The sequence below is a fragment of the Otolemur garnettii genome, unplaced genomic scaffold, assembly GCF_000181295.1.
Source record: "Otolemur garnettii isolate 467f Iridium unplaced genomic scaffold, OtoGar3 scaffold00025, whole genome shotgun sequence".
NCBI lineage: Eukaryota > Metazoa > Chordata > Mammalia > Primates > Galagidae > Otolemur > Otolemur garnettii.
Genome location: NW_003852420.1, coordinates 10506987 through 10519917, shown reverse-complemented (window position 1 = coordinate 10519917; position 12931 = coordinate 10506987). Strand labels below are relative to the sequence as shown.

Genomic DNA, 12931 nt, shown 5'->3' with positions numbered 1-12931 from the left:
CCACAACGCCCGGCTATTTTTTGGTTGCAGCCGTCATTGTTGTTTGGCGGGTCCGGGCTGGGGATTCGAACCCGCCACCCTAGGTGTACGTGGCTGGCGCCTCAGCCGGTTGAGCTACAGGCGCCGAGCCCACCTTCACTTTCTTAAGAGAGAACATCTAAAGGAGAACTCAGAATGTAGATTAAGCATCATTCATGTAATTTCTTAAGATCCCTAACTACTCAAGAAAGAAATACAATCTAAAATATATATTACATTTGAATAATTATACTAAGGAAATCTTTAGCAGTAATGACCAGGTGTGATGGTCATACCTATAATCCTAGCACTTTGGGAGGCCAAGGCAGGTGGATTATTTGAGTTCAAGAGAGTTCCCTGAGCAAAAGCTAGATTCCATCTCTACTAATAGAAAAACTAGTGCTGTGGCTGGTGCCCATAGTCCCAGCTATTCAGGAGGCTGAGACTAAGGAATTGCTTGAGTCCAGAAGTTTGAGGTTGCTGTGAGCTAGGACACCATAGCACTCAACCCAAGGGACAGAGTGAGATTCTATCTCAAAAACAAACAAACTAAAAACAAACCGGGGGGGGGGGGGGTGGGTGGGGGCAAGAGCCTGTCTCTGCTAAAAAAAGAAAAAAATCAGTGAGGTGTTGTGGAGGGCACCTGTAGTCCCAGCTACTTAGGAGGCTGAAGCAAGAGGATCCATTTGAGGCTGAGAGTTTGAGGTTGCTGTGACCTATGATGATGCCACAGCATTCTACCCAGGGTGACAGAGTAAGACTGTCTCAAATATAAAGCCTTTAGCAATAAATGCAGTATCCAGGGCTAACTCAAGAGAGCATTATGGAATGGCATAGAAATGATGATTGTGCTAACAGACCTAATTGCTTTCTAAAAGAAAAAAGAACATGATACTGCGTTACTTTCAACACCCCATTTTTTTCTCTCCTTTAACATTGATAAACCCAACTTTAATGTCTTCTGAAATAGCTTTAAAATCTACTCTTAATATAAACCAAGCATTGGGGGGGGGGATTGGAAAAAAAATTAAAAACAGATGCAAAGAAATGCAAATGAGCACTTGGCAGCAGTGAATTTAACCAGTAACGAATTTTAAATTAGTGTGGGTTAGCAAAACAATGTCAGTCCAAATAATAAAATGTTTTTGAAACATGCATTAGTAGATACATCACACATAGTGTACAATTTTAAATTGCACATGAACATTATGGTCACCCTTATTTCTAGAAAAAGTTCTTTCAGGAAATAGGGCTTCAGTTGTATTAGCTCACGTAACTATCCTGACCAAATGCAATACCCTCTCCACAATGGGAAACTGATACTCACTGGGATTCCAAGTTGTTCAACATCCAAATCCATTAATTTCATTTCATAGTCTGAAACTTTCTCCTGATCTACCAAAAGAAAGCACATGTTGAAGAGAAAGTACAAATTTATATCTATAATGTAAATTTTAACTCTCACCAATATTATCTTAAAATTCTGTTTAAAAAAAATTCTGATAGTTTTAGGAAATGCTGACGTTATATTTTAATTTTCTGTAGCATAGCTCTGAGAAAGGGTATCACTTACTTGGTGCTTCAAATACTAGCGCCAAGGTATCCGCATTATCTTCAGCCCTTAATGTAATGATATCTTCGTTGCCAGCACATTTTAGTATTTTGGACATGCTAGAATACATAAGACACAGGGTTTAAAATCAACATCATCTGCTAAAGATCGAGATTTCTAATGTAGTTTGGAGTTACCATTTTCATCCATCATGCTGGAGGATGTGAATACCGGATCAAACTTTGGAATTTAATCTGGCAGTATTTATATTAAAACACTCCACCACCAGAAATCTCACTTTTGGGTATAAATAAAAGAGGAGTATTTTCTGAATTGCAAATCTTTTTAGTGGACAAATTATTCTCTGGCGGAGACAAACATTAAAAATGACCCAACAGGCTCGGCGCCTATGGCTCAACCGGCTAAGGCGCCAGCCACGTACACCTAAGGTGGCGGGTTCGAATCCCCAGCCCGGACCCGCCAAACAACAATGACGGCTGCAACCAAAAAATAGCCGGGCGTTGTGGCGGGCGCCTGTGGTCCCAGCTACTTGGGAGGCGGAGGCAGGAGACTCGCTTGAGCCCAGGAGTTGGAGGTTGCTGTGAGCTGTAATGCCACGGCACTCTACCCAGGGGGACAGCTTGAGGCTCTGTCTCAAAAAAAAAAAAAAAAAAAAAAAAAAATGACCCAACAAACCTATTTAAACACATTGTATTGCAAGAGTAATTATTTCTTCCAAAACTTTTTAAAGTTTAAGCATATTTTTAAAACTTAATGCACTTGATAGGTGGCAGTAAGGAATTTGAAAGCCACTGGCCTGGAGAAATTTTCCCACAAGCCCAGGACGTTCGAATGAGCGCCGCGACTTTGCAATGAAACCAGAAACAATCTATACAGCCCCCAGGTAGGGGGCCCTGAACATTCTCACCAGGGTACATCATAAAGCGTTTAAAGTCAACCACGACTATGGCTAACCCATTCGAGGTCATTGGCATTTAATGGACAAGGAGGTCTGAACAGTTTTCCCGGCACTGCAGAAAAGCCGGTCATTTTCCCGCCACCACTCGCTTTGTGACTTTGGCGCGAAAAAACCCGTTCGCGGTATATCCAGCGCGGGCTTTTCAGAACCGCGCTGTGTTGGGCCTCGCCCCCGACGTCGCAGGCCAATGAGAAGGCGCAGATGGCCCGCGCCAGCCAACGAGGGCCCGGCTAGGAGGCGCTCCCGCCAGGAACCGGAGACACTGCTGGGCCCGGGCCCGGGCCCCGGCCCCGGCCCTGCTCACCATCGCCCTGAGCCCCGCTCACCATCAATCCCGGCACCCACCTGGTGAGGTTCACGCCCATGGCCAGGTTTCGGTCGCAGCGGTACGTGTCGAAGCCCTCGGAGCGCAGAGTGAGCTGCACCAACGAGACGTGGGACGAATCCATGCTCTGCAGGTTCACGCCGCTCGAGCTGATGTCCCAGCAGGCCTCGTTGATAAGGTCCTTCAATGCCTCCAACACCTTTTTCAGGATGGAGCCCTGGACTAGGCGCGCCTCGAACATGGTGATGGAGTCGCAATGACGCGGCTACAGGTGGGTGGAAAGGAAGGTCTGGCCGGTTTTGGCTTCACGAGGCTGATGGCGAGGTGAGCGCAGAAACGACAGCCTGAGAGGAAGACGACGACCAGCCAGCTACACCAGCAACGGTTTAATGCCACCGCGTCCGCAAGCGCGCGCTCTCTTCCTGCGCCTAGAGTTGCGACGTCACCACGTTGTCCCGCCCATAGCCCGGACAGAGAGACGCTAGGACCAATAGTGTCCCTGCTCCACATGAAGACCGTTCCCCCCCAACGTCTATTGGAGGATGAGGTCACAGGGGCGGGGCAGGGGCGCGCAGCACCAGACAGTGGGGTGGAGCGATTTCCCGCTGGTCCCCTAGCCTTTCGGTCTAATTCTTGAGATTGGGTTTAAGGCTAATTGGGGCTTCCGTAAAGGTCAGAGTCAGGCCCAGGCATCTTAACGTCGGGTCCTATCTTTTTTTTGAGACAGAGTCACACTCTATTGCGGTGGGCATAGTGCTGGCGTCATAACTCATTGCAACCTCAAACTTTTGGTTTAAAGCGATTCTCCTGCCTCAGCCTCCCTAGCAGCTGGGACTACAGGGACCAGCCAGGATAGCCCGCTAGTTTCTCTAGTTTTAGAAAAAGGAGGCGGGTCTCCTTTTGCTCAGGCTAGTCAGAAACTCATGAGCTCAGGTGATCTACCACCTGTGCCTCCCAGGTTGCTAGGCTTACCATTTGAGCTGTGGGGCTTTGCTGGGCCCCAGCTTTATGGTGGCTCTTCAGCCTCCGGGGGGTTGGGGACGTGGGTATACAAAGTTTCCAATCAGGAAAGTGAAATGCGAATTAAACCTACCAGGAGGGAAAGCCGTCTTATATCCCGAGGAGTATACCGGCTTTGTACGGGGTGTACATAATCACGTGCAATTTAAATTTAAACTTTATGTCCACCCTATATATGCACTTTATTTTTGCTTTGTGTGTGTGTGTTTGAGACACAGGCTCACTTTGTCGCCCTGGGCAGAGTGCCCCGTATCATAGCTCACAGCAACCTTAAACTCCTGAGCTCCAGGGCTCCTCCTGCTTCGTTCTCCCTAGTAGCTGGGACTACAGGCCTCCGCCCAACACCTGGCTAGTTTTTTGTTCCTTGTTTTTGAGACAGAGTCGGTAGAGTGCTGTGGCGTTACAGCTCACAGCAATCTCCAATTTTGGGGCTTAAGTGATTCCTCAGCCTCCCAAGTAGCTGGGGCTACAGGCGCCCGGAACAATGCCCAGCTATTTTTGTTGGAGTTGTCATTGTTGTTTGGCAGGCCCAGGCCGCGTTGGAAACCGCCAGCCCCCGGGTATGTGGCCGGCGCCCTGGCCGCTGAGCTACAGGCGCGGAGCCTGTAGAGTTTTAAGTTTTAAAATCAAGTTTTAGTAGAGACGGGAGTGCGCTGGGGGTGTCTCGCTCTTGCTCAGGCTGGACTCCTGATCTAAATTGCGTTCACCTGCCTCAGCCTGCCAGAATGCTAGATTACAGGAGTGAACCGCCGCGCCTGGCCTTATTTTCCTATTATACAAGAAATGATTCTCTCCTAAAAGCGTCAGACGATAAAGAGGTAATACCGTTTGGTTAAAGGTAACTTCCATCCACCATTTCTGAACATCCCCACACGCATACCAAGTTGATAAAATCCCTCAAACATTTACTGTATCCAGCCATTTTAAGTTTTTTAAAAAATACAAATTCACTTTTAAAAAAGTCATTCATTCCAGGTTAGGGGTGGTGGCTGGCACCTATAATCCCAGCATTTTGGGAGGCTGAGGTGGGAGGATCCCTTGACAGGAGTTGGAGGGTACAGTGAGTTATGACGACCCCACCACTGTTGGGCAAAAGAGTGATAAGTCTTCGTTTTGTAAAGATTTCTCCAAAATACTCAACAAGGTACATTTAACTTTATTTATTTATTTTTTGAGACAGTATCTCTGTCACCCAGGCTATCATCATAGCTGCTGCAGCCTCTAACTATAGAGGAATGGGCACCATGCTTGCAAAGGACATTTTGTGACTTGAGGGCAATCCCCCAAGTAACTCAATGTTCCAGAATAAGATCATTCACTAGTAAGCACGTGTTAAACATTGATGCTTAGTGTTCTTCTTGTGGGTTGTGGGGAAAGAACACGTGGCAATCCTTATGCATGCAGCCCTCTTAGGTAATTATCTTAACTCTCCATAGCTATTGTCTTTGTCATTACTGTAACTCTCCACACCTGTTGTGTATAACTTTACTAAATAGCCGTTGTGGAGGGGGCTCTGGGCTACCCTGCACTTAAGGTTAGCCCACCTCCTGCAAGCTTGTATTTCTAATCCATGTCACGCCTGGTAGACCAGGGCCTTAGGGGTTGCGACAACCAACTCCTGGGCTCAAGCGAGCTTCTGGTTTCTGTCCCACCACAGTGCTTCCTCCCCTTTCCTTTCTCCTTTTACCTTTCCCTTCCGTTCCCTTTCCTTTCCCTCTTTTTCTTTTTCTAGCTCAGCTGTGAATCCTCACAGAAATTTATAGTCTCTTCTCTAGGTTTTATGGAGACTTACACTTTTGTATTAGCTTCTTAAAGCATTCCATCAACCTTAAAAGGGCACAGGAAAGGGCATCTCCTTTTGGTATTTCTTTTTTTTTTTTTGAGACAGAGCCTCAAGCTGTCCCCCTGGGTAGAGTGCCGTGACATTACAGCTCACAGCAACCTCCAACTCCTGGGCTCAAGCGAGTCTCCTGCCTCCGCCTCCCAAGTAGCTGGGACCACAGGCGCCCGCCACAGCACCCGGCTATTTTTTGGTTGCAGCCGTCATTGTTGTTTGGCGGGTCCGGGCTGGGGATTCGAACCCGCCACCTTAGGTATACGTGGCTGGCACCTTAGCCGATTGAGCTATAGGCGCCGAGCCTCCTTTTGGTATTTCTATAGACATATGTACTCTGGGCTTAGCGTCTATGGCTCAAGTGGCTAAGGTGCCAGCCACATACACTTAAGGTGGCGGGTTCAAATCCAGCCTGGGGCCTGCCAAAACAACAATAATGGCTGCAACCAAAAAATAGCCGAGCGTTGTGGCGGGCACCTGTGGTCCCAGCTACTTGGGAGGCGGAGGCAGGAGACTCGCTTGAGCCTGGGAGTTGGAGGTTGCTGTGAGCTGTGATGCCACATCACTCTACCCAGGGGGAGAGCTTGAGGCTCTGTCTCAAAAAAAAAAAAATCAAATAAAAAAATCAAATAGACATATGTACTCTGTTGAATTTAAGATACTTTCAATGTAATATGTACAATTATTTTATGTAATATAAGAATGAAAATACAACTGTTCTACAATTGGGGAGGCTGAGGAGGGTGGATTGTTTCAGCTCAGGAGAGACCAGCCTGAGCAAGAGTGAGACTTCATCTCTTCTAAAAATAGAAAAAACTAGCCAGGCTTTGTGGCAGGTGCCTGTAGTCCCAGCTACTTGGGAGGCTGAGTCAAGGAGTTTGAGGTTGCTGAGAGCTGTGATGCCATGTCACTTTACCCAGGGCCACAGAGTAAGACTCTGTCTCAACCCCCTTTCCTCCAAACAAAAAGCAACAACAGAAAACTATTATACAATGCTTTATTGCTTAGAATTTCTATTTTGTAATTAAAAGAACTTTGAGGTCAGCGCCTGTGGCTCAAAAGGGTAGGGCGCTGGCCCCATATGCTGGAGGTGGTGGGTTGAAACCCAGCTCTGGCCAAAAAAAAAAAGAACTTTTAAACTTTAAAAACATTTTATCATATATTGCTCTTGTACATATATAAAAAATAAACAAAAGAAATTGGTTAAGGCATTCATATTATTTCTCCACATTCAGTTTCCCACTCAGCTGCTGATACTGCTGTTTTTCCATATAATATCACACTCTGTATTGTAAAGGGTACTGATGATGCAGCATTTCCAAGAGTGCTACTCTGTTATTTCTCACAAGCCTCTGCCACCAATTCATAAGTTTTGATGCTGGAACTTTCTTGCTTTATGTGTGATTGACTACATTTTTGCATGTACCTCATTATCAAAACATAATACAACTTCATCTATTTGTGGGTATTTTCTTGTCTTTCTTTTTTTTTTAGAGACAGAGTCTCACTCTATCGCCCTTGGTAGAGTGCTGTGGCGTCACAGCTCATAGCAACCTCCAACTCCTGGGCTTAGGCGATTCTCTTGCCTCAGCCTCCTGAGTAGCTGAGATTACAGGCGCCCGCCAGAATGCCTGGCTATTTTTTTGTTGCAGTTTGGCCGGGGCCGGGTTCTAATCCGCCACCCTCAGTATATGGGGGCGGTGCCCTACCCACTGAGCCATAGGTGCTGCCCTGCCCATATTTGTGGGTATTTTCTTTTCTTGGGTTCCTTAAACTCTCAGTTCCTTTACAAAATGTGGAATGTGTTCATTCCTTCAATGAAGAACATTTGCTTTCCTAATAATAACTAATATGTATATGTTCTGCTACTCTGTTTTAGTGCCTTCAGATTACATAATAACATTTTGATTTAATGCCACATCATAAACTACCGGCCTGGTGGGGTGGCTCATGCCTATAATCCTAGCACTCTGGAAAGCCAAGGCTAGTGGACTGCTTGAGCTCAGGAGTTCACACACCTGTAGTCCCACCTATTCAGGGAGGCTGTGGCAAGAGGATCACTTGAACCCAGGAATTTAAGGTTGCTGTGAGCTATGATGTCACAGCACTCTAGCCTGGGGCAGAAGAGTGAGACTCTGTAAGAAAAAATAAAATAACATAACGTCTACCCATGTGGTACCCACCATGTACCTGAATCTGTTGAAATGAAGACATGAAAATGGCTACAACACAATTTGTGGTCAGAGAATGGCCTCTCTGAGGAGGCAGGATATTATCAGAGAAGCTAGCTTTTGGAGAGGGGAAGAAAGAATGTTCTAGTTTGAAAGAATAGCATGATTACAAAGGACAGAATGCTTAGAAGATGTTCAGACAAAAGTTGGTTGTAGAACTCTAAGACTGTTGTATCTGGAGCACAATGAACAATGGAGAGAGTGGTGCAACGTAAGGTTGCAAAGACGCTGAGGTGAGATCTTACAGGACTTTGTAGGCCTTCTATAAGTATAAGGGAAAGTTATCAAAAACAGGTCTTTGACATGAACCAATTGGCATTTTAAGAGGATCACTTCCGGACTTTTGGATGGAAGATGTGGCTCCTGCCTGTAATCCTAGCCCTCTGAGAGGCCAAGGTGGGAAGATTGCTTGAGCCCAGGAGTTCAAGGTTGCTGTGAACTATGATGACTCCACAGCACTCTACCATGGGCAACTGAGTGAGACTCTGTCTCTCTCTCAAAAAAAGCAAAACAAAACAAAAAGAGGTTCACTTTACATATAGTAAAGGTCTTCAATCAGTGGAAGAAAGAATGAATTAAGTAAATTTTGAATAAATGATTGGTTAAACCACTAGAAAGGAATAAAGTTGTAGATTCTTCCTAATAACTGTTTACAAAACTAAATTCCAGGCACATGAAAGAATTCAAATTCAAATAAATGTTTACCAATAAGAAATGGAAAAATTGGCTCAGTGCCTAGAGCTCAGCGGTTAGCCTGCCAGCCACATATACTGGGGCTGGTGGGTTTGAACCTGGCCCAGGGCCTGCTAAACAACAATGATAACTACAACAAAAAAATAGCTGGGTGTTGTGGCGGGCACCTGTAGTCCAGCTACTTGGGAGGCTGAGGCAAGAGAATTGCTTAAGCCCAAGAGTTGGAGGTTGCTGTGAACTGTGACCACATGTCACTCTCCCGAGGGCAACACAGTGAGACTCTGTCTAAAAAAAAAGAAATGGAAAAATAATTTAGTAAATATTAATGAGATATTTTTGTGTGCTTTTACCCATAAAAGGAAAAAAAACCCCATAAACCACAGGAATGATTATATAAGTTTTAAAAACTTCAGTATGCCTACAAGCATTGTATTGATTAGCATACCTTCTGTTTTAGCGACAGAAAACTCAAACTAATAAGGAGAAAAGGGAGATTAATTTAAAGAAAAAGCCAGAGGCATCTGTCTTCCAGTGTCTGGTCCTAATTTTAGCGCATATATGAAAAATTTTGTTAGCCACATTAATAAGCAAAGAAATGTACATACAATATTAATAAGTCATGTTAACACCCAGTGTTAGGAAAGATTCAAGGAAATAGGGACATATTCACTAAGATTAGGACAGGACACTGGAAGACAGATGCCTCTTTTTGTTTAGATAAATAAATTACCCTTTCTATAATTGAGGGAGAAATCCTAACGCCTGGCTATTTTTTTGTTGTCATTGTTGGTTAGCTGGCCTCAGCTGGGTTTGAACCTGTCAACTTGGGTGTACACGGCTGGCGCCATAACCACTGTGCTACAGGCGCCCAGCCAGGTTTCTGATTTTTAGATCATCAAGATCCATTAGTGTTGGTCAAAATGATAGTCACATGGCCCTCAATAGATTAAATGAGCTTTAAAATTACTATCAGCATTATAAATAAAATAACAAAAGAGAAACATAAAAAGCAAAGTTTCTCTGAATTATGAACTGATAGTGGTATCTGTCTCTCCCACCCTTAGAAGAAAAAAAAACATACAAGTATTTGTGCAATGTTGAATTCAGACAGATAGGGCTTGGCATTACACAAGTAGAGCTTGGTAGCAAATATATCTGTGTTCTAATCCTTTTTTATTTTTTTTAGTGGCGTATTATTTATTATAAGGATACATAGGACGACGTTACATTGTTTGCGTTTTTTGCTGTTTTTTTTTTTGACAAGAGTCTCAAGCTGTCTCCCTCGGTAGAGTGCTGTGACATCACAGCTCACAGCAACCTCCAACTCTTGAGCTTAAGCAATTCTCTTGCCTCAGCCTCCCAAGTAAGTAGCTGGGACTACAGGTGCCCGCCACAACGCCTGGTTATTGTCATTGTTGTTGTTGTTGCAGTTGTCATTGTTGTTTCAGCAGGCCCAGGCCGGGTTTGAACCCACCCGCCAGCCTTGGTGTATGTGGCCGGCGCCCTACCCACTGAATTACGGGTGCGTTCAAATTCTTACTATGCACTTTCTAGCCAAGAGGTGTTTGCTAAATAATTTTCCTTTTAAAGTTTTAAATTCATTCCAAAAAGCACTTGGGATGTGTGAGGGACACAAGGGGGATCCCAGTAAACAAAACTAGGTAGCATTCTTGTCCCCTAAAATGTCTTTCCGTGGTTCAGGAGACAAGAAATTTGAAAAAAAAAAAAAAAAAGAAATTTGAAACACGGAAGTAAAGCTTATCTGTAAAATGAAAATAAGACTCACTTCCAAGCGATATGTGGATTAAATGAGACGAACTAAAGCGATTATTAAACTCAGTGCCTACCACACAATCAGCGTCCGCTTGGGAAAGCTACGCGGACTTAAATTTGGGTTTCTCTTATCACGTGATGAGTGGTAATGGTCTTTATCAGGTCGGCTCTCCTGGTCTCCCCACGCAGTGCCTAAGAATCTACTTTGGAGTGTGAGGGAAGAGCCCTGGTTGAGGCCAGCAGGAACACCAGGGCAAGCCCGGACCTGCGCGGCCGGAACCTCCGGGGGGCGCCCCTCCCTTTCAGTAACCGGTTACTGTCACGCCGCAGGGCGCCATCCAACCTCCTGCATTCACAGCTGGAGCTCCCATTGGCTAACCTCGCTAGGGAGCGCACGCTTTTTCCCGCCTACTCACTCTGCTGTCCAATGCGCGTCTCTCCATTCTGCTCCGCCCCGCCTCCGGCGACCAGCCTCCCTGGTGTCCCAGCGCCTTTAGCGCTTCTTCTGGGGCGTGATGGCGGCGGTGCGCGTGCGCGTTCGCTCTGAGCCCTCCTCCCGGGAGGGGGAGCTAGCGGGCCAGGGCTAGGGACTGTCAGCCGTGCTCTGTCGGGGTGAAAGGGCGGCGGCGGCGCTGGGCGGGGCCGAGCTCCCGGGCTGCCTGCCGGGCTGCGGAGGGGCCTGCGAGCCGCTGCGGGGCCGCGCGCCGCTCGGGCGGGGCGGGGCCGGTCGAGGGAGCTCGCGCGTGCCCGCACAGTGCTATCAGCCCCGGCTGCTGAGCTGCCTGCCTGCGGCGACATCTGCCAGGAATCTCCAGCATGACTGAGCTGAGGCAAAGGGTGGCCCATGGGCTGGATGCACCGCCCGAGGACAAGGTAGTGGCCGCATCGGGTGGGAGCGGTCGGGACAGCGGTGCTCCCTGGAGGCCCGCGGGGGATGCGCGTAGAGATGTCGCCTTGCCCTCTGACCTTTTGTCGCGGCCGGGCCTGGGTAGCGCAGAGGGTCCTCGGGAGGCGGGTTCCCGCGGCGCGCGAGTCAGTAGTCAGCAGGTCGAGGTTCTGGGTCTCGTTGGTACCTCCGGGTCTCAGGAAGGCGCACACCTGGAGTTGCGCTCCGCCTCCTGCCCCCAGGGCTGGTTGAGAGGTCCCCCTCCACTCCCCAACCTCCCCAGGGCCTTCCTGGGTGTGAAAATGTGGAGACCTCACAGAGCCTTCTGTGGGAGGCGGCTCCTCTGAGCGCGACTTGGGCTTTCCTTTCCCTTTTAAAATGTCATTATTTTTATTGGTTTTGGGGGAAAGGTGGGGGAATCAAGACAAGGCCATAGGATTTGCCTCCTAGGAGATTTAAATCCTTAAATCCTTCCTTAAATCCAAAGTCAAATCGTTGACTTTGAGCAGAGGGGTGGCTTAGGCAGTGAACTAGCTCTCAGCAGGTGTTGGAGGGTATACTCTGGATGGATGGGCTTGTTTCCTGCGCCAGTGTGGGCACTGTTGGGGTAGGGGAAAGTGGGAAGGAGGCCATCTTGGTCGGGACACAGCCGGGTGGGGGTGAGGGATGGGGGAGCAGACTCCTTTGGTTGAGGTGAAAGATTTGTATAGGGAAGTTGGTGTAGAGTGGTTGTATTACTGTGGACGTTGACTTAACACCATAAAGGTTGGAACTTTGTAGTAGTATCTGTGCTTTTTGCGTTAGCAGTGGTCAGGAGCTATGTATTTGGAAAATTGACCTCGTATGGAATGGACCGAGGGAGCTGGATCAGAATGCTGAAGACTGGTTCAGTCAGGGTTTGGGAATGAGTGACCTGCAGGTGTTTTCTTTGGTTCACAGGTTGCCTTTAAACCCAGAAAATTTCTCTTGACATCTGAATTTTTTAGCTATCTTGAATGATCGGAGGGTCTGCCATTACTTTCTCACCCAGTTACTGATTGGCTTGGATCCTACCAATCTTTGCTCCTTACACCAGGCCCACAGCTCCCACTTACAGAGCCTGTAAAAGCTTACTGGAGGAGAGGGACATTAGGGAAACACTCAGAAGGAGGAAAGCACAGGGTTTAGTGACAATGTCAGTAGAGCAGTTACACTAGGAGGAATGTTTTGGGTGAAAGATAATTTTTTTTTCCCCCTTGTATTTCTCTGTTCAACGATAATCGGGTTTTAAATAATGTTGTTGTTATTGCTGTCATCAGATCATCCAAGCAGAACTATCCATGTTGATTTTTAGAACATATTTTGGAGAAAATTTAAGGCTGGGGTGCAGACTAGGAGTTGCTTGCAGAGACAGGATACTTTGAAGTCTCTGATTCTTCCACTGAATATCCTAGTTTGGCCTGCAGGAATTCTGGGTCACCTTGTATACTACTGGTTGGTGACTACCCACATGTTTGGAGGCTCTATAGGGCTGTTTAAAGGTGAACTCATACTGGTTGTCAGTATTACTTTGTGGGCCTAGAAGGTGTGAAAAGAGGGAGGAAAGAAGGTATGATAATAGCTGGTGAGCTTTATTTTTGT

The 12931-nt window shown here is 46.7% G+C and overlaps 2 protein-coding genes and 1 non-coding gene across 3 annotated transcripts in view; 1 reads left to right on the top strand and 2 right to left on the bottom strand.

Annotated features, from left to right (window-relative positions):
* The window catches only part of PCNA (proliferating cell nuclear antigen), an 8256-nt gene extending 4927 nt beyond the window's left edge, over window positions 1-3329 (bottom strand). Inside the window, exons 1-3 of the mRNA XM_003788031.2 lie at window positions 2895-3329; window positions 1592-1689; window positions 1346-1413 (exon numbers count right to left, since the gene is read on the bottom strand). Coding sequence (XP_003788079.1) covers window positions 1346-1413; window positions 1592-1689; window positions 2895-3115 — 387 coding nt within the window. The 5' untranslated portion in view covers window positions 3116-3329. The remainder of the gene's footprint in view (window positions 1-1345; window positions 1414-1591; window positions 1690-2894) is intronic.
* A 2300-nt stretch (window positions 3330-5629) lies between these two features.
* Window positions 5630-5734, bottom strand: LOC111724745. The gene has a single exon (XR_002772983.1). It is a non-coding gene; the product is annotated as a small nucleolar RNA SNORA26 (small nucleolar RNA).
* A 5194-nt stretch (window positions 5735-10928) lies between these two features.
* The window catches only part of CDS2 (CDP-diacylglycerol synthase 2), a 69004-nt gene continuing 67001 nt past the window's right edge, over window positions 10929-12931 (top strand). Inside the window, exon 1 of the mRNA XM_012804173.2 lies at window positions 10929-11298. Within this exon, the coding sequence (XP_012659627.1) occupies window positions 11242-11298 (57 nt within the window). The 5' untranslated portion in view covers window positions 10929-11241. The remainder of the gene's footprint in view (window positions 11299-12931) is intronic.